The 22,514-nt window shown below is 41.0% G+C and overlaps 4 protein-coding genes and 1 long non-coding RNA gene across 10 annotated transcripts; 2 read left to right on the forward strand and 3 right to left on the reverse strand.

Moving 5' to 3' along the window:
• Positions 1-166: 166 nt before the first annotated feature.
• On the reverse strand, positions 167-2,248 carry LOC105287727 (zinc finger protein 622). Of its 3 annotated transcripts, none has more exons than XM_011353456.3 (3): positions 2,090-2,248; positions 1,339-1,990; positions 592-1,082 (listed from the first exon to the last, which is right to left on the reverse strand). In XM_011353456.3, the coding sequence occupies exons 2-3, from the start codon at positions 1,934-1,936 to the stop codon at positions 592-594; spliced, it is 1,089 nt and encodes a 362-aa protein (XP_011351758.1). In that variant the 5' UTR covers positions 1,937-1,990; positions 2,090-2,248. The 3 variants fall into 3 exon arrangements, with proteins under 3 accessions (XP_026825647.1, XP_011351758.1, XP_011351759.1); XM_011353457.3 differs by having other exon boundaries at positions 2,094-2,239; XM_026969846.1 differs by lacking the exon at positions 2,090-2,248 and having other exon boundaries at positions 167-1,082; positions 1,339-1,936.
• Positions 2,249-2,480: 232 nt separating this feature from the next.
• LOC105287728 (rab3 GTPase-activating protein non-catalytic subunit) lies at positions 2,481-9,900 on the forward strand. 2 transcript variants are annotated; one of them, XM_011353459.3, is made up of 19 exons: positions 2,481-2,919; positions 3,006-3,116; positions 3,214-3,295; positions 3,359-3,476; positions 3,557-3,758; positions 3,849-4,176; positions 4,273-4,710; positions 4,794-5,164; positions 5,255-5,662; positions 5,733-5,933; positions 6,006-6,393; positions 6,463-6,557; positions 7,369-7,617; positions 7,703-7,876; positions 7,963-8,144; positions 8,221-8,442; positions 8,529-8,819; positions 8,940-9,092; positions 9,167-9,319. In XM_011353459.3, the coding sequence occupies exons 1-19, from the start codon at positions 2,835-2,837 to the stop codon at positions 9,317-9,319; spliced, it is 4,251 nt and encodes a 1,416-aa protein (XP_011351761.1). In that variant the 5' UTR covers positions 2,481-2,834. The 2 variants fall into 2 exon arrangements, with proteins under 2 accessions (XP_011351761.1, XP_011351760.1); XM_011353458.3 differs by having other exon boundaries at positions 2,483-2,919; positions 5,246-5,662; positions 9,167-9,900.
• Positions 9,901-9,930: 30 nt separating this feature from the next.
• LOC105287724 (acylphosphatase-2) lies at positions 9,931-12,571 on the reverse strand. Of its 2 annotated transcripts, XM_011353451.3 has the most exons (3): positions 11,596-12,571; positions 11,171-11,297; positions 9,931-10,297 (listed from the first exon to the last, which is right to left on the reverse strand). In XM_011353451.3, the coding sequence occupies exons 1-3, from the start codon at positions 11,666-11,668 to the stop codon at positions 10,183-10,185; spliced, it is 315 nt and encodes a 104-aa protein (XP_011351753.1). In that variant the 5' UTR covers positions 11,669-12,571; the 3' UTR covers positions 9,931-10,182. The 2 variants fall into 2 exon arrangements, with proteins under 2 accessions (XP_011351753.1, XP_019889923.1); XM_020034364.2 differs by lacking the exon at positions 11,596-12,571 and having other exon boundaries at positions 11,171-11,521.
• Positions 12,572-12,722: 151 nt separating this feature from the next.
• On the reverse strand, positions 12,723-22,338 carry LOC105287725. Of its 2 annotated transcripts, XM_011353453.3 has the most exons (7): positions 21,050-22,338; positions 20,724-20,926; positions 20,427-20,660; positions 20,053-20,191; positions 15,305-15,457; positions 13,819-14,169; positions 12,723-13,524 (listed from the first exon to the last, which is right to left on the reverse strand). In XM_011353453.3, exons 1-7 carry the CDS (start codon positions 21,326-21,328, stop codon positions 13,360-13,362), a joined length of 1,524 nt encoding a protein of 507 aa, XP_011351755.1. In that variant the 5' UTR covers positions 21,329-22,338; the 3' UTR covers positions 12,723-13,359. The 2 variants fall into 2 exon arrangements, with proteins under 2 accessions (XP_011351755.1, XP_011351756.1); XM_011353454.3 differs by lacking the exons at positions 20,053-20,191; positions 20,427-20,660; positions 20,724-20,926; positions 21,050-22,338 and adding an exon at positions 16,380-17,109.
• Positions 17,502-19,427, forward strand: LOC105287726. Its single transcript, XR_003406554.1, has 2 exons — positions 17,502-17,587; positions 18,461-19,427. It is a non-coding gene; the product is annotated as an uncharacterized LOC105287726 (long non-coding RNA).
• Positions 22,339-22,514: the final 176 nt, after the last annotated feature.

The following is a 22,514-nucleotide window of genomic DNA, read 5'->3' on the forward strand; positions in this document are numbered from 1 at the left end:
CGCGATTTATAATGATGATTTGTATTGTGATGTCGTGTATGTCCTTTAATGAAAATAATAAATTTCGATTTCATAGCATCCGAATTGATGACGCGGTTATCAGGTACTTAAAGTTTCGAAACATGAGGATTTAATTTCAATGAAAGTTAAACAAATAATTGCTTCACTTGCAACTTGTTCTTTTATTATATTTACAAGCAATGTGATATCAAAGTAATATATAGTAATATATAATAGCTCCATTTTACATTCCATAAATATCTGTACATTTATTTTTCTCTTCAAATTTTTATATAATTATCACCTTCTAGTTTCTTTAAAAAAATAGAAGATTTGCATATGGTTTTAAATGAATTCTATGTATAATTTAGAAAATATCGTTATTTTCTTCGCTTTCTCTATAAAGTCTATAAAGTGCAAACAAGTCAAAGCCAAAGATATTGATACTTTTCAAATTATGCAAAGTACATAGAAAAATGGATCATATTGCTAAGGAATTTTCTTTCTAATACCCAATTTGCATTTCTGAAGAAGAAAATTTCTTTCTTAAAAATTGGATATGTTCTAATGAAATGGTGATGAATGAAAAATTTAAAAGTTTACTTGTGCTCTAAAGTGCTTTTGTAGTTTGTTTTGCTTAAACTGCAGCTGCGTCGAATATTTTGTCTGAACTCTTTGCAGGTAACGAACGTCTCGCGCTCTTTTCCGGATTGCTTCTGCCTGCAATTCTGGCCCACCTAATGCTCTATATTGCAGCATGAACTTACGTAATTTATGTCCATTCTTAGCCACCGTGATCGTCCCTGAAGTCGGAAGATTTTGCTTATAGTAGCGTACCAGGGCACGATGGCCAATCACCTTTCCAGAAGGTAACTCCAATTCATAACCGTCGTTGTCCAAGAGAACGTCTGGTACTTCTGACAACTCTTCATCTGGATCAGCGTCCCCGGCATCTGGATAACTGGATGTATAGTCGTAGAACTGCAAGTACTCGAGCAGCGCTTCCCCTTCAAACAGCATCTTGCAATGGCCCTTATCAATCATGTGTGCCTTTACTGCGTCTGCGCTTCGCAGTTGTCTTCCTACATATAAAAATAGCCAAATTAATTTCAAGTCTTAGAGTGCTTTAAGGGAATCCTGGAGGCCGTTTTACCAGGAGCTTTATTTTGCATCGCTACTATTTTTTTATATCGTGGAATTTTCATTCTGCGCAACCAAAGGATGTATTATATGAAAAGATCTATTAAAAACAATCACTCATTCCGTCGTAACGCAGACGACTCCAGCTTCCCCTTAATATCATTTTATTACAAAGAACAAAAAGAATTCTCTACCTACCTGAGTTATCGCACCAAATGCACTTATACTCGGCATATATCTTCTCCCCCAAGTAGGTTAACAAACCTCTCTTGTCGATACAGTACTCAAGGTCAGGCACAAAGAACGAGTGTTCCACCATCATGTGCTTCAAGTTACGCGTTATGGATCTACTATGATGCTCACAGAACAGACAATTGTTGCGTTCGATAGGATTTTCGAGCTCTAGATCCGAATGGGATAGGTCTGATGCATCTGATACATCCATCTCGGTTTCGGTTTGTACAGCACTACTAGTCTGATCTTCGTCCATCTCCTTCACCCTCTGCTTATGCTTCTTCGAAGTCAAATGATTCTCATATTGTTTCTCACTGCTGAACTTCTTTCGACACATGTTGCAATTCTTGCTCTGTTTCGTCTGATTTCCTGTCGCATCTTTGTGGGTTCTCCTCTCGAATTCATCGAACGTTATTGAAGGTAGATTAGCTACCTTCCGATTCAGATTGTACCGATGCCATTCAGATTTGTAATGCTTATTGCGCACCTCCACCTCTCTGAACATGATGCAGCACGTTAAGCAAGTGAGTGGATTCCTTGCAAACTCGAGCGTAGGATCCATCGTTTTTATCTAATATATTTTTTTCCTTCGAACAAATTCTCTTGACGTTCTCGTCTGTTACCGATATAAGCAGAAAAAATATATGTTAATATTCATTATAAATAATAGTCAAAAGTGTGTAGCTTCGAAGCCGCTATCACATGTAGAGCATACCTACATAACCTGACGTAACCTCTGAAGATAAGTACACGATTATTCACGTTGCCGTAGTCCAATGTCCAGTGTCGTTCAACGTGATTCACTGGAAATAAGCACGCGATACGAGCATCCCCGGATTATATGAAACTCCAACCTAACCTGCGTAGGTCACGTGACTGACTTAACAGACTCGTACTTTAGATGACACGTAGAATATATTGAGGGCCCACAAAAATTTCGAAGATGGACATATTTATTATTTTTTTGTACTAAGGGCTCAATTTTTTTGGTAAAAATGTTTTAAAAGTTGGTAGAAGATAGAGCGAACCAACACGAACAAACCTGTTGTTAAATGAGTTAGATGACGTCACGACCTCCATCTATCTTAAAATTATCTTGTCATCTACGACGACTACGACTCGCTTGATATCAGTATCAGCTGGCAAACGGAGTGTTCGATGCATTTGTATTCGTCATTGGATATCGAGAGAAAAGTTTTTATTCAAAAAATATCAAGTTTCTGAACAGGAACAACTAAACGATGTGATGAAACAGTTGCGAGATTAAAAGCGCAGCGACAGTTTACGTTAGATAAGATCAGTAATAAACAGTGTGATTATGATAAATAAATAGGTTATTGTCTAAAGACAGATTGATAAGTGAATGATGAGTAAATGGGAAGAATAAGCATTAGCAGAACGTCATTACATTCTATTTCATGTATATGATTCTGTAAGAGAAATAAAATATATTGGACGGAATGTCTTGCCAAATTAAAGGAATAGCGAACATACCAGACATAGATAACGTTAAGAAGCTGTTATATGGTGATGCCATCAGCAAATGTAAGTTTTATCTGATGCAATATGTCGAATGCAATATTTAGTGATATATATTTTACCTGATGTGTATTTTTGAATTTGTCTTTTAGTCGAGTATGCAGCGAGCAATGAATTACCTCTCCAAGACTGTCAGGTATCATTGGCGTCGGTCGGAGATGTACTTGCAATAGCTTGGAATACAAAAATGATTTTATTTGTTTGTAAGTATGAATCTTGTCTTTTTCATGTTTGCGTTTGTGAATGATTTATTAAAAGTGTAACACAAGTTTAACGATGACGCTATACACTATTACACAGCAAGATGGGATTCGCAAGAATTAGATGAAGTAAAAAATAAATTCCATATCACATGGCAGGGCAAAGTAACCAAGGAACCAAAGTAAGTAATACCTTCAAATTGTACTAATATTATTGCAATTATAATAGCAAATATCTTTTTCAGTGAATGGATAACGTCAGTGCTTTGCTTGCCCTTAATATCCTTAGGGAAGGCGAGTGGTCCAGATTGGACGTGTATAGCTGTTGGATATAATACGGGTTTTGTTAGATTCTACACAGAAGTAAGAACGCGTATAATTTTTCTTCTGTGCGTCCTTATTATATTAATTTCCAGTTGTTATATTAATTTCTTTTATATCAGACGGGCGCATTGCTCTTGGGGGAACAGATTCATAATGAACCAGTCATAGGAATAAAATGCCAGTCATTCTGCTCACCGAGGCACGTTGGAGACGCTGGCTGTAGCGAAGAGATTTATGTTTTGTACAACAGTGGCGTCTGCATATTGCAGGGATTTCCGTTGTTTTCAACTTTGCGCGCTTGTAGAAATCACTTAGCCAGAGGTCTTGTTATGCTTGATACAAACAATGCTTTTGCAAGGTAGACGATATGGCAAGGCGTAATCTCCGTTGATACGACCATTATTTTCACAGTTCAAGCCAATTGCAATGACTTACCGCCAGTTACGAATCTTTCATATAAGAAATGGGGGTTCAAGAATCAAGACGTTGCAAATGATTCCGAGGTAGTTGGTACAACGTCGATAAATAATTTCGACCACTTGATGACAGCTTCGATTTGCGGTGGATATAATGCGGCGTACAGATCGAGCGCGCCGCAACACAGTCTGGTCCTCGCGACGGGAAAACGGCCGTTCGTGGGATTCCATTATGCGTTGGAGGGGAGTAACGCACCAGTTCTGTCGGACGTTGCCATCGCCATGGCTAGCAAATTGGCCAGTGCTATCGGCACTGCTGTTCCGTACGTTTCACACACTCCATATACATGTTTCGTACTCGGTATAAAATTTCGAAACGACATAATTAAAAATGATTTGATTTTTTGTTTTGTTTTCAGATGGTTTCGCGGCAGTTCGAAGAGTACAACGCCCGAAACGTCAAAGGGTAGTAGTAACATTCACGAATCCGTCGAGACGATGACCTGTCGGTTCGGCTTGAGCGATATCATGAGGGAAGGCGATTGCATCGTCTGCAGTCCCAACAAGACGCTGTCAGTGATATCGGACGCCATGGGCCGAGTGATACTCGTGAACAACAGAAGAGGTATAGCCGTGAGAATGTGGAAAGGATATCGTGACGCTCAGTGCGGTTGGATCGAAGTTACCGAAGAAAGGGATCGCGGAATTCATAAGAGTGTCGGTAAATCCGCGCGGAAATCTTTATTGCGTACTGCCCTGTTCCTGGTTATCTACGCGCCGAAGAAAGGCGTGATAGACATCTGGAATATACAGCAAGGTCCAAAAATTACTACTTTTACCGCTAGTAAAAACGGGCGGTAAGTTACTTGAATAATCCCTTGTTCCGTTTAGCATCATTTTTTAAATTATTTTATACTATTTTTATATTATTCTTGTGCAGATTATTGTACATTAATTATGGTTACTTGGGCGCAAACGACAATGCTAGTTTGTCCAAGAATAAAGCGCAGTACTCGTGCGTGTTTATGGACCCACTCGGAGGCTTAAAGGAAATTTGCGTGCCGTTTCACTTTGCGCTGAGTAGTAAAAATGGAAGACGAGCGCGCGACATACATCTGCTCAGGGAACTGAGAACGTTTTTGAGAGAGGAAGAATTTAATGAGGAGAAATTGGTTTCCGAAGTTACGCGTACCTGCCTAGGATTAAAAACCTACGAGATCAAAGTGCAGACGATCGAGGTTTTAATGAACAGCAAACACATTTTGCCGGAGGCCTTGCTTGCTGCAACAAACTGCTTTGTAGTAAAGTCAGGTACAACACGTTCCATATAGTGTTGCATACAATTGTGCTACGTACAAGCGTTAGATAAACAGAGCTTGCTAATTTTTACAGAGGAAGCAGAGGAAGGAGAAGAAGGAGAAACGGAAAAAGGAGAAAAAGAATTGGAACCTTACGCTAAAATGCTTCATCAAATGACAATAGAGTTGCAGCAAATAATCACGTTCTATAAATATATCAAATCTCAACTTGACATTCCACCGGAATACGATATCGTGACAGCTGATAATGTGCCAAGCGCCAAGAATTTAGCCTCGATATTATTAACCTCGGAGCGAGAAGTACACCGTGTCATTAAACTGGCTAAAACATTGGACAGTTTTAAGGAGGCTGACGCTTCAGCGGAAACCAAAGTCAAGTTTAAGGAGGACGGGAGAGTGTTCTTTAACTTTTTGTCGTGCTTTGAATTCGGCTCCTCAAGATTGATCGGGCTGCGAAAAGACCTGAAGGAAGAAAAGCTCTATGAAATTTGTAAGTGTGCTGCTCTTTACTATTGATTAAAAACATGGCACCATTGTGAGACGTTAAACATAATTTTCAGCACGGTTAATATATCAAGGATGGATGTATTCGAACGATGTGAAAGAAAAATGGCAGCAGGCTGCTAGAGATAGCAGCATTCAACCATTCATCCTGATGCAGCTGGCGCTAACGTATTGGACGTATAAAGAGGAAATCACATCTCTGGAGATTGAGCTGCAACGTTTCACGCAGCTTCTGTACGTTATATGTCTGCTAGCTGGTAAGTTTCAATAATTGCTTCGAGATGTATTATTTATCTCTCATGCGTTAAGCTGAAACTAAAATCTGCCAGACTTGGAGGAAATATGTGTCGAGTACAACGAGGCTTCTTCATGGTGGAGGAACGTACGCACGGCTCTATCTGACTCGACGAAGCCTTTTAACGCGCTTACCGTTGCGTTAGCGTGCAGGGCGATTGGTGTGACTCTGGAAAAGCATAAAGAGAAATTGCAGTATCAGGAACTCCTGGAGACCAACTGGAACGAAGGGGAGGATATTAAAAATGGGAATGACATTGCCAAAGTAGAGAAAATGGAGACGAAATCGAGTGAGGTAACGCCGGATGATGATGAAATGTACAGTTCGAACAGCGAATGGGAAAACGTTAGCAACGAGACCTGTCAATTCACATTGTTAATTGGAAATCTTGAGGATGTCACTATTTTAGATGCTATTATTAGGTTTGTATTATATTTTTATGATGTTAAACATTTTCTTCAGCGCGCGTAACGTAATGATTCTGATTTCAGTCGGCAAGTAATGCCGGACGAGACAACGCAATTCTTTGCCTTGCCATTTATAAGATACAAAGTTTCTCTAGCGTTAATTCTCTCCAAAGGGAAAGGTACGTCGAAATTTTTCTTCTCACTTAAGGGGGGAGCCTGCTTTAGAACGTTGAAAATAAGGTATAATTTTACGAATTTTTTTTGGAGAAACTATACAGCGGATCATTATAAAACTTTGATGCATTTATTAGTACAAGTTTAAAGATAAAAAAATTATTTTTTGATTTGAATATATCGCCTGTAGAGGTCGTCCTGGAGGCATCTTAGTGTAGCTGGCATTGTAAATTGGTGAGCATTCTCCTGCCTCCAAATTTCATCCAAACTGAAAAATTGAAATATTTTCTTGTTATTTATGAATTCCCATCGTCGATGAACCTTTAATATTCATAAAAACATTAAGTTAAACAATTATTTTTGCATGAAAAAGTTCAAAAACTTTGTCTAAAAATCGTACTTTTGTGTTCTAAGCTCCACCATTTTGGCACTTTTCAACTTTTTTCTTCTCTCTTTGGTTCATCGACGATGGGAACTCATAAATAACGAGAACATATTTCAATTTTTCAGTTTAGACGAAATTTGGAGGCAGGAGAGTGCTCACCAATTTGCAATGCCGGCGACGCGGCTGCACTAAGATTTCTCCAGGACGACCTCTACAAGCGATACATTCAAATCAAAAAATAATTTTTTTTATCTTTAAACATGTACTAATAAATGCATCAAAGTTTTATAATGATCCGCTGTATAGTTTCTCCAAAAACAATTCGTAAAATATACCTTATTTTCAGCGTTCTAAAGCAGGCTCCCCCCTTAACATTGTCACACGGTTGTCACGGTTCCACAGTTTCATAGTATTATCCTTCTGATCATCAGGTTCTGTGTCCGAACTGGTCGCGAAATGGCTGAGTACCACGGGCATTGATCCAGCGCGATTAATTGACACGACCGATGTGGAATTTGATCAGTTGCAGTTGTCAGTTGATTCTTTGCAATTAGCTGAAGCGCTGGACGAAGCGACTGCCGTCCAAGTACCTCAACAGGAACGGGAAAAGCTCCTTTCGTTATCGGTAGAAATCGGAGACGAAGCGAAAGCTAGTACGACCGCGGAAGCGTATATCTTGGGTGAGCCACGCGCGTTTGAATAAAGTAATCTTACTTTCCTACATACTACATCATAATAAATAAATGAGAAATGCCTCTTTTCTAGATAAGATGATTCTACTTAAACGCCACTTTCCGTACAGTTTAACGAGTAGTGTTCTCTTGGCCAATTTATGCTGGGAGTTTGCAATGTCGTGGAACAAAGACATCACTCAATTAGAATCGTTGGCGGCTGCTTTGGCCGTTCTGCGACAGATACCTATGAAGCATATGAGACACGGTCAGTGGCACGTCTAACATTGTTTCTTCGGTAAAATATTTTTCTCTCACATCATGAATACTCACGCTTTCGTATTTATTCGGCAGGCGTGTGCTGCTTAATGTGGACACTTCACATAAAGAAGAGAATGGAGACGGCGGCGAAGCTGATGAACAAACTCGGAAAACTGCCGAAAGAGAGATTGTGCATGCAGAATATCGGCTTGTCCGATATTCAATTGACGACATTCCTACAGCACTGCGTCACCTTCTTGGATATATTTATCGATGTTAGTGCTTTTAAGCTTTTTTAAGAGGAATTATTACACGTATGTCGTTGACATCAACATGATTCACGTCACGCAGGCAGAGACGCTCGAACGAGGAGACAGCACGACGGTCAAGTCCGAGGAACTGTGGGACGGATATTCCGGCGGACCGCAGCCGTTCGCCACGCTGGCCATTTCCCAGACGCCAGCTTGGTACGATCTGGTCCTGCTACACGTGCAAGTGGCTAATGTCCTGTACATGATGGCGTGTCTTAACGTGAAAATGCTGAAACCGTTAAATAACTTATTTGAGTCCGTGGTAAGTAGGGCGATCTAATCCGTATTCCGTACAGTTTGGCCATTCGCGCGCATTCACACGTTGCGAACCGTTGTTGCTTGTCCCAGGTGCAACCGTACTTCTTCCAAGAGATAACTGACCAAGCGATACTCACGTGGTACCAGGACGATAAGAGAGACGATACGCGCACGGAATTTTTATGCAAAGTCATTACAGCGTCGATGGAATTCATCCATCGGGAAACCAGCGACGGCGTGACGGTCAGCTCGGCGCAGGCTGTTTCGTGGATGGGCAGGTGTCAGACGCTCGCATCTATCTGGAGAATTAACAATGACAAATTAAGAGTACATCAGACCTGTCAGCTGTACATAAACGGCTTCGATCGCTTGGCGGAAGAGGTGGATATATATGCCAATAATAAATTCACTTGTTACTTGCACATATTGTGCGCGTGTATTGTTACAGCCATTTACAACAATTACTAATATTAATACTCGGTACTCGCAATGCACGATTAGGTATCTATAGCGGTAACCGATGTCGAACGCTTGGCCGCGGACTTATTGCCTATAGCTGGAAGAAGGATGATGGCGTATCTTTCCAAGACGCCGAATCTTCTCGAGGAGATGTCACGAATGAGTCCAGCGCTTACGAGATACTTGGAACGCCTGGTAAGCTCAACGCGCGAATCTCGCTCGCTCGTGTATTTATCCGTGACTCGATTAACCGTCTTCTTCTTCTTCAGAACGTGCCTGAAATAGTCTGTACGAACTGTTCGAATGCCGACACCGTCGAACTGATCCGACGAATATCCGTGCATTTACCCAAAACTCACTGTGATCACCACATCGTACAGCTGATGTTGGACGCGACCTTTATTTACCAAGCTAACAATTAACGCTCAATTTTTCTCCGTTTTGTCGACCGTGTCCTGTGATGCCGCACCGCCACACGCAACAATTCCGTCGAGTTGTCTATAATTTGTACATATTACTATCAACGAAACGGCCAAAATTATTGCCTCTTAAATATTAAATGGAGCGATGATGACGATACGCTGTATCGCTGTACCATTTCTTGTGCATCAGAGAGGGAATTAGCAAACATTTAGCTGCAAGGTTGTAAATGTAAGTAAATACAAATTGCTACGTGTTTCTTGCTACGTTGTGAATAACTTAATTAAATATGAATTACCGGACGATCTTTATACATTATATTGTTTGTCAGTTCTGAGTATCAAGGAACGAATACACGAATATGTATATGTATATATACATGTATAAGGTTTTTTCTTAGTGCCTAGTATTGTAAAACATTAATTATTCTTATTCTAAAGTACACGCATAATTTATTTGGCTTTTTTTCGTGCAAATTAGAATTCATTGATTTTTAAGGGAATTCGTATGGTGCTCGTCGAATTTAACTATTCTGATGTATTATATTGTATATCTGTAATCAAATATAACATTTCTTTCAGAAGTACTGTTCTCTGAGAGTGAGTTTGATGCCTTTAATTCTTAAGGGATTTATTAGAGTATACATTAAATATTACATATATGTACACCTTATCGTCAAATAATGCTATTCTAATCGCGTAGAGTAATCTGTCCAAGTGAAATGAGACACCGATATATGTCGATGAAGCTATCGTACAAATGTTCAACGTTATGGAATTTTGAGTATATTCCAGTGCCTCAATTGCGCGCACAAGAGAGAGAGAGAGAGAGGGGCACTGCATTGTACACTTTGTTATCCTTAGCCTTAGAAACGGATCGCAAAACCTTGATATTGCCGTCTGGAGACATTCTCCCAATTCGTAAACTCACAGTGATGTATCTCACTGCCTGGACTTCCCACTGACGTTAGCCATTGTTTCCTAGAAATCAAGTCATTAGATGATTTAAATGCAGTTTTACTAAATGGAAAAATTGAGCCGCGCTTGAAGAAGAAGGTCACATATCGCGAGCGTCTGTCATGTTGCCAATGCAATTGCCGACATCGTTACTCTCATTCTTATCGAACAAAGCCGTGCGTTAAGCGTATGTATACGAATGCATTTGCCACTGGTACTTAAACTGCTGCTCCGAAATTATAATTAGCGATTAATCAGACCGAGAGAGAGCGAGAGAGCGGAGATATATTTATACACGAAGATATTGAGATACAGTCCTCACTGTTGAAATAATTGTAGAATACGACCAGTTATCGAACTATCGTTCGTTTACTTTGAGTGCAAGCGCATTCTTTAACAGTAGTTTTACCACGTATTCCCCGCGCGGTCAAAGAAACGGATCAGTAGGTCTGGCTCACATCTCGAAATAACAGATATCCTCTATATCTCTTTTTATCTTTGCAACCAACTTTGCTTTTCCTCCAAGGGCAAACGCATTCTATTTTGTCCTCTCGTTGGGCTATACGCGCTATTTATTTACGGTACTAAGATTTAGCACGATTTAGCTTCTATTTCAGAATCTGCCAGGAAATCTCAAGTTATTCCTCATGAAAGATGATCTTTCGACGTAACTGGTATTTCGTGATGAACGCCAATGAGGGAAACAGGTGATATCATGACGTCATTAAAACGTTATTAAAGCTAGTTTTCGACACTATTCGTTCGTCGCTCGCGGCAATTGCTAACCGAGGCCACGCATGGTCGAGGAACGGAGAAACGCCGTTTTATTATACTTGATAGATTCAACTAATGATTTCAAGACGACTGGTTTCGCCTTTTGCACAAATCAATACTCACATCTGATCGACGAGCGCCTGAGGTCCTTGCATCTTCCCGAGGATCGTGCCGGTTTTACTGTTTTTCACCCAGCCACAAATTCCCAATTGCAGGCAGATATCCCTCACGTACTTTGGAAAGTATACACCTGCAAGTACGTTTAAAATATTAAGATTTCCATTTTTATTAATTGCGAGCAAAACGCTAAACGCGAGATTCTTGTTCAACATATATTTTATACTTGTATACTGAACATTCCAAATATGTGAAGTATTAAATATGTAAACAAACGCAGTACAGTGCAATAAATATCAAAACTACGTTTTAATTGCGTTTCAATTTCTCATACAGGAGATGTCGGAAATGGAAAACTGCGATCGCAATAGGATAGATTTAATAATTATTTAATAATTTTGTCGCGACATTTCGGATTCGATGGTACTCACCCTGCACTTTCCCGAAAACCTCGAATTCGACGGATACCAAAGGCTCCCGGCAAAGAGGATCATCCGCCGCCATCCCGCTTTGAAAGCCTCAATCAAGTTTTGTGTCGACGTTTGTCCGCAATCCTGTTTTGTCGTAGAGATTCTTAGGCGTCGAACAGGATGCACGTAAAGGCATGGAATTCGTTGCAACTTTGAGCAGTAAATTGCCGTTGGTGCCGGTCGGAACGTTAACTTTTCATTCGCTCATCAAACCGACGTTTCACCTTTCGTCACGACTCACCTAGCTGACTGATTTTTGTTGCACGACGGCATCTCTCGCCGCGTCTCCCCAAATAGATCACCCCACCATGTTGACATTGATTCAAATATACGATTGATCAAGAGCCGATCGACGGCTGATCCTTTGGAGGACCTAGCTGAATCGTTTCAACACGGATTTCGTGAGAGAGGTTTCTCTATCTTGAGGTAAATAATAAAGCATAAAAGTGCGTGAGACGCGGGGGGATATCTTGATTGTGCGAGCGATCTTGGTTTTTACCGTCGACGAAGTTGATAACGCTGTAAAAGGCGCTTCTTCTACTGGCGACAGTGCTTGCGAGGTATAATCGTCGCATTATCATCGCAAAGACGTAAGAAGGGTGCATCGCCAGCGACAACCGATTGCCCGACACACGTAGAAAATAATTCCGTCTCCCTCGTGAACGCGCGCGGGACTTGTTCATTGTGGAAACATTAAATGTAGGCCAGGGGAGCAAGCATTTATCGTCGAACTAAGCACTTCCCATCCGTCGTGCCTGCCGCCTATTGTTCCGTCATTACCTCGGCTAATTAGTTATTAGTATGCCATGACGTAGTAATTGCCGGGCGCACAAGAGCAAAAAGCGCGGGGTGTGTTGGATACGAGGGAGAAGGTTACGCTCTACTCATGATGATCCTGTTCAATCTATTATTGTCGTCATTCAAGGTCCCGCCTTCAACGCTAGACTCGACGATCGATCCGTGCCCACGACGAGCAACGAAATTCCTGCGAAAATTACGCACGATGATGAGCGGCTAATTACGATTACCGCGCTGGAGAAAAGTGACTGAATAAAGAATAATACACGGCATACACGGACACACCGTTAACGTTAATACTCGATTTATTCGGTAAATTATGAGTCAATTTCGCGCACACATTCGCGTGCATGTTTTTAAATAAATATATATAAATAGTCTACATGTATATGTATATCGCGCATTAGTCTTTGGATGTAGGTAGTTAGCTATACGAGTTATCTTTGAGAAGACGCACGACGGCAGCATTAATTCCTAGTTTCAAGATTTGTCTCGTACTTTCTAGCTTTTCTCGTTCAGTGGCAATACCATGCACTGTTATTTAACGTGGCAATATCTCACAATAATGCTCAACCGGACAATAGTCGTACGGTGTCTTACCGTAAAACGTATGTTCACTTTCTATGTTCATAGTCATACGCCTTCCAACTGTTCTTGTTCTTGTTGTGTGTCACAAACGAATGTCTTTTTTTTTAGTCACCAAAAGTTCTTGATCAAGGCACAATTGAAAATCACACTGTATTCCTTTGAAGAGAACGTCTTGAAAATTAACACGCAGAGTGAGTGAAAGTTCAGTCTGGGAAGAAACACTGTCTCACGTGAGGATCCCGCTGAAACGAGCCATCGTCGCGATCGAGTACGTGTACAGCGGATTATCATCTCTACCTGGATGATCGCATTCACGAAAGATTGCTTTTTCGTTATGGTTTATGCAAGAGAGTCTGCATCTGTAGCTATCGTTGCCGTTGTAGTATTGTGCGGCAGGAAAGCACCGTTTTCACCATCCTTGCCGTTTACGTCGCAATGACCGTCAAAGTCCTGCGATCCCACTAACAGCTTCTGTCGCCTCGCTTGCTTCTTTTCGCGTTCGATCTGCCGAACGAGATAAGCAACGATATTTAAATTCTTGAACATTGATCAAATTAATCTTTCGACATTTTCATGAACTTTTTCAAAGAATTCAATTATTCTATTTTATTATTAAGAATTTAATTATTATATTATTTTTATTTCATAAGAAATGTTTCTTTTTCATAGACAACAACGATATTTAAATAGTTTGAATTGTTGAACATTAATCAAACCTTTGCTTCTCGACATTGAAAGAATTTAATTATATATTATTTTTATTGAAAAAAAGTTTCTTTTTCGTAGGTGAGTACGAACCTTGAAGAATAATCGAAGATAATGACACGGGAAGACGACACATTTTCCCTCTTCCTCCTCGGCATCGATATAAACACCGCGAACGAGGATGGTGTTGCTGCAATTGAGGAGTACGAGAAAAACGAAGCAGCCGACGTGCGTGATCCAGCAGGATAATTCCAAATTGTCCGGCAGCAGCCAGAGATCTAGCGCGTTCCATATACCGCGCCAGACATTCACAGTGCCCAGAAAGCTCAGAAGAAGAAAAGCGTCCGCCGCTATCAAGCGAATTAAACCCTGAAGACGCGCACAGACGTATCGCATCAGCGGTTGCAGACAGAACGTCACGGCAACTATTAAATACCCGATCGCCTGAAATAATCGGTAATCGCACACGTTATTTGCCTGTGTCACGCGCTTTTAAATTTATAAGCAACTTTTTATCTTTTTCAACTCTGTATCTTGTACTTCAGAATGTTAAAGTAAGTAAAAGACGACTTGTTTTGATAGTTTTTCAACGAAAGTAAGATCAATTTAAAAATTGAGATACATTCAGAAAGATCAACAAGGAATTCCTTTTTCATCGTGTACAATTTAAGCGCAATTCGCGTTCGAAAATCATATAAATCGTGTCGGTCGTACCAACAGCGATATGACAAATGACGAATCAGGGATAACGTAAAGCATTACATGCGCGTACACCGACAATTGTGCCATGTGCCTCGGCAATCATACAATTGGCGAATATTCAATTATATAATCGAACTACCGGCGTGTGGTACCACGGCATAATGCACGTACGTCGAGCGACGTACGTTTGTAAAATTTGTAATTTCTCATTGCACTCTCCTAATCGTCGAATTCTATTCGCCTTCATTCTTGAAAGCGCAATATTTCAAAATCGGAACAAATAATTATATATCATATTTTTTAATATTAAATATCAGCAATCGGCCAGTTTATGCATTAACCGCAAGCATTGATCGGCTGTACGTCTGAAAGTCATTAGCTAACTTTACCACCAGATTTTTATTATTATTATCGCTCGATGTGAGTCTTAATGCCGGTGGATTCCGTGCGGCACGGTGACGCGCTAAGTGCTGCTTCCGAAATTATTGCACATGATAGGCAGTATTCTCAAAATTTTCCGCTCGACTGGAACCGAGTTAATTGCCCGATCGTGACAGTACATCTTTTCAAAGATAGGGTTCTTGTTATCGCGAACTACATTTATTAATTCTCAAATATAGAAATGTTTCTTAGCGGAATAATATTGCATAACGACGACGATTTCTTAAGAGATTAATTTAAAGAATTAACAGATATCAACAATCAATTATCGAGATGAATTAACTCTCTTATAATAACACTGTTATTACTCTCAAGAGAACAGAAATTAAGAGAGAAAACTTTTGATATCTGTTAATCAAATAGATAACAGATAACGAAACGAATTCTATTTGCAGAATCTCGGAATTCTCAGAATTTAAATTTACTTGGTGCTTACCAGTGAGCCGACGGCGGAATATTTCGGGTTTCCTGGAAACAGGTAGATGTCGAAAAGAATCCAAACTCCTCTCCAGACGAAAACGACCAACGTGCCCACGACGCCAACGCTGAAGGCACAATCCAGTAAGTACAACGACCAGTCCCTCGTATTCTGCAATCACAATCGCAGTGTTATTATTACAAACCTGCTTGCACGTGATGTAAGAAGTATTAAATAATATTTACACGTGCTGTAATTTTATTTGAATCGTTTGCAATCGTATGCAATCTAAAATCATATTAATCTTTCTTAATCGATATTCGTCATATTTTAATCTAATGATAATTATTATCTGATAATTATTCTGGCAGGCAAGGGCGAATTGCTCGAGAGGAAAAACGCATCCACTTGGACGAGAGAAAATTCAAATTTTCACCTAACGAAGAGAAAGTACGATCGCGAATGGCAAGATAACGGCGCGTGAATTAGTGCACTTGCACATTGCGCTAACGCGCACGTAGACTATACAAGCGCAATAGTGGCGGACGATCGGGGGATTAAGCCGGAAACTGTGCTCATACACACCGATAATGCGACGCTTGGACGACGCGTGTAAACGCGCGAGGCACATGCGATCTGTCGCGATTTATACGATTTATGATGCGCTTTATTGAATCGACAGTGAGCAAGCCAGTGGGCAATAATAAATAGAGCGAATCTTATCGTATTTGCGCTAGTATTGCATCGCTTCCTAACGCGATGCCTCTTCCGCTTCTTTCTCATCCTTTTTCACGCTATTCCTGCTACAAGGATCGACAGATTTCTGTTAACGAAAGAAGCTTGGAAATAATAATAAAAATCATTTAATGATTTATTTCCTTTGTAAGAACATCGAGCTTTTGGAGTGTCAAGGAGTATCAATCGGAGAGAAGAAGCAAGTACACTTACATCGATGCTTCTTCTTTTCTTGGCAGTTTAAGTTGGCGTTATTGTTAAAGAAGTAACGTCGTAAGCTGGGAAAGCTCGCGAGATTCGGAGCGCTTTCATGAGATCTCACGAGCGAGAGAACTAACGTTACGCTGTGAATACTTACGTTGACGCGAAACATAGTCTGCACTTCGAAGTAACCCGGACACGAGTCGAGAACGAGCGAGAACGGTGGCGCGGAGACGTTGCGGATCGCACGCATGATACCGAGCGCGAGGAGACTGACGGCGGTCGTGGCGAAGACGGTGCCGGGAGTCAGCTCGGTGTAGATGTCCAGGGCTTTCCAGGCACCGCGCCAGGCGTTCACGCAGCAGAGGCCGAACACGCTGGTGTAGAGTCGCGAGCCGAGGTAGTAGGACAGTCGGTGCTTGTCCGGATGGAGAACGTCGTCCAGGCCGTGTTGCAACACGCTGAAGGCGAACAGGCCGGTGTAGCCGATCGTTATCGACGCGAAGCTGCTGTACACCGGCTCGTCCGGGTAGACGTAGAAGTCGCTGAGGCCCCAAGTGCCACGCCAGTACCCGACTACTGCCGGCGCGGCGACGAGCGCGGAGAATATCGTATCGAGGATTGTCAGGATGGCGTAGTGCAGACGATTCGACGATTTCGTGTCCAGGCTCGTCATCCCGGTGCCAGCACGCAATTCGACCATTCTCACCCAGTCCGGATCGAGTCTAGTAGTCACGCCGCTGGTCATTATGCATGATCCGCGATCGAAATTAATTAATTTGGCTATCACGTGGACGGGAGAGCGGGAGAAAGAAAATGGGGAAGACGCGCGTACAGAGGTCAACTTAAGAAGGCGGGTGGCATCCGACGTTTTGTTCCTGACATTCTCCGGCGACTTCTCCAGTTCAGTTTCAGTTTAGTCTTATTTGTCAAGATCAATTGCCACCGCCGCCGCCGCCGCCGCCGTCGCCGCCGCCGCCGCCGCCGTCGTCGTCGTCGTCGTCGTCATTGTTGCCGTAACACGGTGAACGAGTACCCACGACGAGTGATGCGTGCAGCTTCGCAGTAAGGACATTTGTCTCCTCCTTTAACGCTCCGAGATAACGTAAATTTCATTAACGACACTTATCGGAACTTGTTCCAGCAATGAGATCATCTTGAAGACGCCTGTCCGCTCCCCGAATACTGATTGAAACGGCGTTGCGCGGCTCTGAGGAAAATCAGAAGAATGAGACGCGATAAACCGGGGAACGAGAAAGGGGCGACTTCTCTCGCTGTTTGTCCGCGTTTGCCTCGTTCAACCCTCGTCCTCACGGACTCATCGACGACGAGCCAGCTCGAGCGATCGGCCGGTCGAACAGCGGGGTGAGTACTGACTTGTCTTCGGTGTAACCGCTATCTTTTATCAACCGCTAAACGCGCGGACCAACACTATCACATTATCGCGACTAGCATCGTCGGACCACCGGTACGGAGGATAGTACCCGGTGTGTGCTCTCCTTTCCTCCCCTTCGTTCTCTCCTACGCCGACACGACTCCCCCACTTACATCATGCACGATGTATGCGTTATAATCGCCTCATTTCATCGCGTGTATATCGCGGTGCTGTCGCGGATTAGGATAATCGGTGGCGACGGGAGCCACGCGCGTTCCCGCGATAACGCGATTCGAAGACGAATCGTGGACGGGTAGTGGCGATCTTTGGAAACCCGAGGGAACTTTCGCTCACGGTGGGTGACGGAGAGCGTTGCTCCGCTTCCAGAAACGTGAAAAAAAGCCATGATAGATCCGCGATGAGATATCGGAGACACGTGGCAGTATCGAAGATCCGTATCCGTATCTTGGAAAATATCCAGAAAAGATCATTGACCTGTTTTTCACCTGACTCTCTCGGTATAATCGAGCGATCAGGATTCTAATTGCCGAATCACAAATCCTAGGTTCTTCTTCCGAAAGCTACAAATATGGAAATAGATATAAATATTTCTTTGAAAAAATACCTCCGTTTGGAGGTAAATCGTTTGAAAGTAAAGACTAGTCTGCAAAAAATGACCAGGTTTCAAGTAGCCTTGCAACTTATTGAAAAGATAAACTTAATTGCAATAAGTTTCGTCACCTTGATGCTATTTTTTTGAGTGGCATTTCCTGCCTCATACTCATTTAGTCATTGACGTATATACTTATTTAACCATTGACGCTTTAGCCAAAGTCCTCGCTAATCGACTTCTTTTTGTACAGCAATCAAGCTTGGATTACAGCATCTTGTCACCTTCGTCCACTAATTTATCCCAGCATGTCTCGCCAAGGGCATAAAATTCGCCATCATGTCGAGAATGTTATATAAAATATTACAAGATTAAACATTTCGTCATTTAAATAGGATCGAATGGTATTTATATAGATAATATCGGAAACTAAATCACATTCTGTTTTTAGCGACCGTAGGTGATTCGTCATCGGGAAGTTTTAATTTAAGAGAAATAATCGTTGCACTTATTTCGCAGATAAAAAAAATATTGCTCGATAACAAACGTGACATGATGATTGTAATCGATAAGTGCGATCAAAAGCAGGATAACGCTCCTTTTACAGATAAGGGATATTCACTCGCGTCTGTATACAATCAAAGCGCTACTATATCATCTGTGTTATCGGTGAACGGTGGACGCGAGTGAACATTTCGTAAACTTCCGGGGAAGACCGAGTGGACGTCGTTGCAGTTTCTCTATTTGTGAAATTGCAAAAGATCGTGAGTATGTCATGTAAGGTAAAAATCATTATTTATACCGTCAAAGAATGCAGCTAGCTAGGAATGAAGCTATAAAGTGTCACATAGATGTTTGCGATTCAAGAAGCACTGCGCAATTACTGAATGCACTTTGATTTCCCGTTACCTTCCCGTATCTACTTAAGACAAGAAAACTGATAACAGTGCTTCATTAGAAGCGATGTCAGTTTCATCACAAACAATTCTCGATAACATCTGGAGAAAATTTTTTCTCATGTTTGATAGAACAAACGTCTAATCTAACAGTCGTTCCTACGCGAAAAAACGCATGCAGAGGTATTAGTATGTCAAAGGAAATTTATACATACGCATGAGTTTAATTATAATTCGCGATTACAAGTCCGAGTATTTGATTTCTACTCGAAGAGTTTGCAGAAGAAGAGATAAAAATAAATAAATAAAATACATAAAAATAAATTTTACGTGTCTCTCTCTCTCTCTTTTTCTCTCTCTGTAACTCTTTCTACATGTAACTCCAATTACCTTATACGCATATACATGTATAAAGAACTATTCCACAATCATTAAACGCCGCTTGACAATTGAGTACAGGGTCGGTAGCTTCTCGGGCGGTAATCAAAGAAACGACAACTGCTATGATTGTCAAGGCGACATGAGAGAGATCGTGATAACGCAATTACATAAAAAATAAGGACAGAGTCAAAATAGAAAATTTCAAGTCTTTCTTTGTGAATTATGAAGTGAACAATTTTTCCCGCATAAAATCTATTGCGGAGAGTCAAGTACGCGTGCGACGTAATGCCTGATTAAATACGCGACTTGCGTATTGATGTACCATTGTGTGAGAATTGCGAGATATGAACTTGATAAACAGATTGTTCGTATTAAAAAATTTGCAACTTAATTAAGTTATTTGATAACTTAAAAGATTTTAAACAGGAAATGATTCCATATTCATGTATTAATCTACTCACGCGAGACTTCGCGAAGATTATGTAATCGCGTTATCTCGCAGCACCGCGAATGTAAAAGTATGTACTTTATCACAGACAAGAAGTATCGTATATATTTTTAAACTCACCACATTGTACCTGGTGGGAAATTGAAAGACGCAAATCGGCCTATCGATTAATATTATCATTGGGGTTGCTATCAAGTTTCGTACGGAACGCAAAATTGCCAGACCCGCCAGTAGCAAGCACATCAAACACGTTGTTATCCTATAGCAGAAGATATTACGAGATAACAATCGCTAAACTATTATTATGACAGATTAGTGCATGTCCATTTATCAGAACTAACTCGCTACGATGTTTCTTTCACACGAAAGCAAAATTTTCCATCGATTGAGAATTTTGAGCTAATTTTAAACTTTGATTCCTTCCTTATTTCAACGTTATATATTCTATTTTATTACAAATAAAGTAACGGCATCATTAAAAAACAGCTCCTTACCATATGTGCGTGGCCAGGTAAGCATCGATGATGATCCAGCCACCCCGCCAGTGCGTGATACAGGCCACTCCGAAAGAGTGAGTGTACAGGATCCGTATTAGGCGATAAAGCACTCGCTTTCGCGCGTCCGATTTGGCCCACTTGTTCATGTAAGTGTCGTGAAATCGATTTTTGAAGACCGTGTATATCAGGTGCAAAACGGCGCCGAATATAAAGCAGAACCAACCTGGAAACCTGTTGATACAATTTTCCTAAGCAATTATTCGGACTGCTTTTCGTGTAATCACTTATACTCACAATTCCGTATGAAGATCCATCCATGTCCATATCCCTCTCCAAAAGCCAATTGCCAAGGGACCGACTATACTCAGAGAGAGGAAGACATCGAGCAAAGAGAACGCTCGTTTCTTTCTTTTTCTTCGTTGCGGTTTTTCTGACGTATTTTCTAACATTCCCTCGAGGACGTGAGTTTTTTCAGTACACGTATGAACGTCCTCTTCCTATGATTTTGATCATCTTCACATTAACTCTTACGAAAAGAAAAGTAATAAAACAAGAAAACAGAAGCATTCTGGTGGTACACGATAATCACAGAAAAAGGGAATAGAAAAAGCAAGGATTACCTGTATATTGTTTTCCGTTTTCTCAATGATATCTGATACTATCTTATCATCTTTACACTTTTCAATTTGTCCCGTTTCCGCTTTTTCATCCACAAGCATAGAAACGTCGTCGCTTTCATGCCCGTTGAGTGTTATAGGTACGCTTTTGTATCTGGCAATATTTGCACTCTTCTGCGATATTATCGATCGAATGTTTCTGTACGATTGAAGACGTTCATTTGCAAAGTTCTCTATGAGTCTTTCGTGATTGAATGACGGACACGACTTTGCATTATACATTTTTGTTCTTGTTCAAGAATTTCTTCGTTCACAACACAACTTCGTTCTGTTATATTCGCAGTATGCGAATATATTACTTAATCTGTAAAAGAACTCAACAGAAAATCGATACAACGCGCGAGTAGCAATGAAACTATGGATATGTAACAAGGTTTCCAAACGAGACCCCGTTTACCACGATTGACGGAGCTGTGCTGAAACCGAAAAGTGTCTACTGCAATAGCTAGCCGTTCTGTAGCCATTCGTGTTGTATTATCCACTTATAGACTATGTAAATCCTCTAATACATCTTAACAGATCTCCAAATAAAATACGTCACGCGTATTCTCGTCACCTCGTCGAATCGTATGGCGTTTAACATTCGGGTATGAGACTTAATGCGCTAATCGTTGCTTTATTGGCAGACGTCGTCAACGGACGCTTTACATAATTCGTTTAAACCTCGCATTTCGTCTCCTTGCCTAAGTAGGATCCTCAACAAAAGGTAAAAGCGAATCAGATGCAGGACTTTATCATCATGGCACAATGGTATCTTTTCCCACCTCATAGGTGATACCTCGATAAGCACACTTGTGTTTGCTCAAAAATTTACGGAGAAGACACTCGTCATCTGCAAAGACTTGGTGTACACAAACGGCAAAAAAAGTATCGGGTGTCGCATTAATGACGTATCAACTAATCGCACAACTGATAACGTGTAGCGATGCGCAATGTACACAATGCGGTAATTTTGACTCTGTATCGTCACATTACCTCGGTACGTTATTTCATTATCATCCAGGTGTTGTTTAAACGTATAATAAATTCACCAATATGCACAATAAATCCATGCGTCTACCTGCCGAATATGAATCGAACCGAAAAATACGAATTCCACGTTCAAGGTAATAAGAACGAAACAAACAGAACACGGATCACGGATACACGGGGTATACACAAGCTAAAGAGAATTCAATCAATTGATGCGACTTGTATTTATACCTGATTATACCTGATTTACAAGAATATATAAATAGAGACAGAACTCTAAAAGAGCGACTGTTACACAATCATATTCTGAAAAACATAGATAATAACGTTTTATTATAAATATCTATGATCCATGTACACAATCCATTTCATTTTTCAGAAAGATGCTTCTTTCCTGTCTCACATTATCAATATTATGACTAAGCGATTAACTGCG

The sequence above is a fragment of the Ooceraea biroi genome, chromosome 5, assembly GCF_003672135.1.
Source record: "Ooceraea biroi isolate clonal line C1 chromosome 5, Obir_v5.4, whole genome shotgun sequence".
Lineage (NCBI taxonomy): Eukaryota > Metazoa > Arthropoda > Insecta > Hymenoptera > Formicidae > Ooceraea > Ooceraea biroi.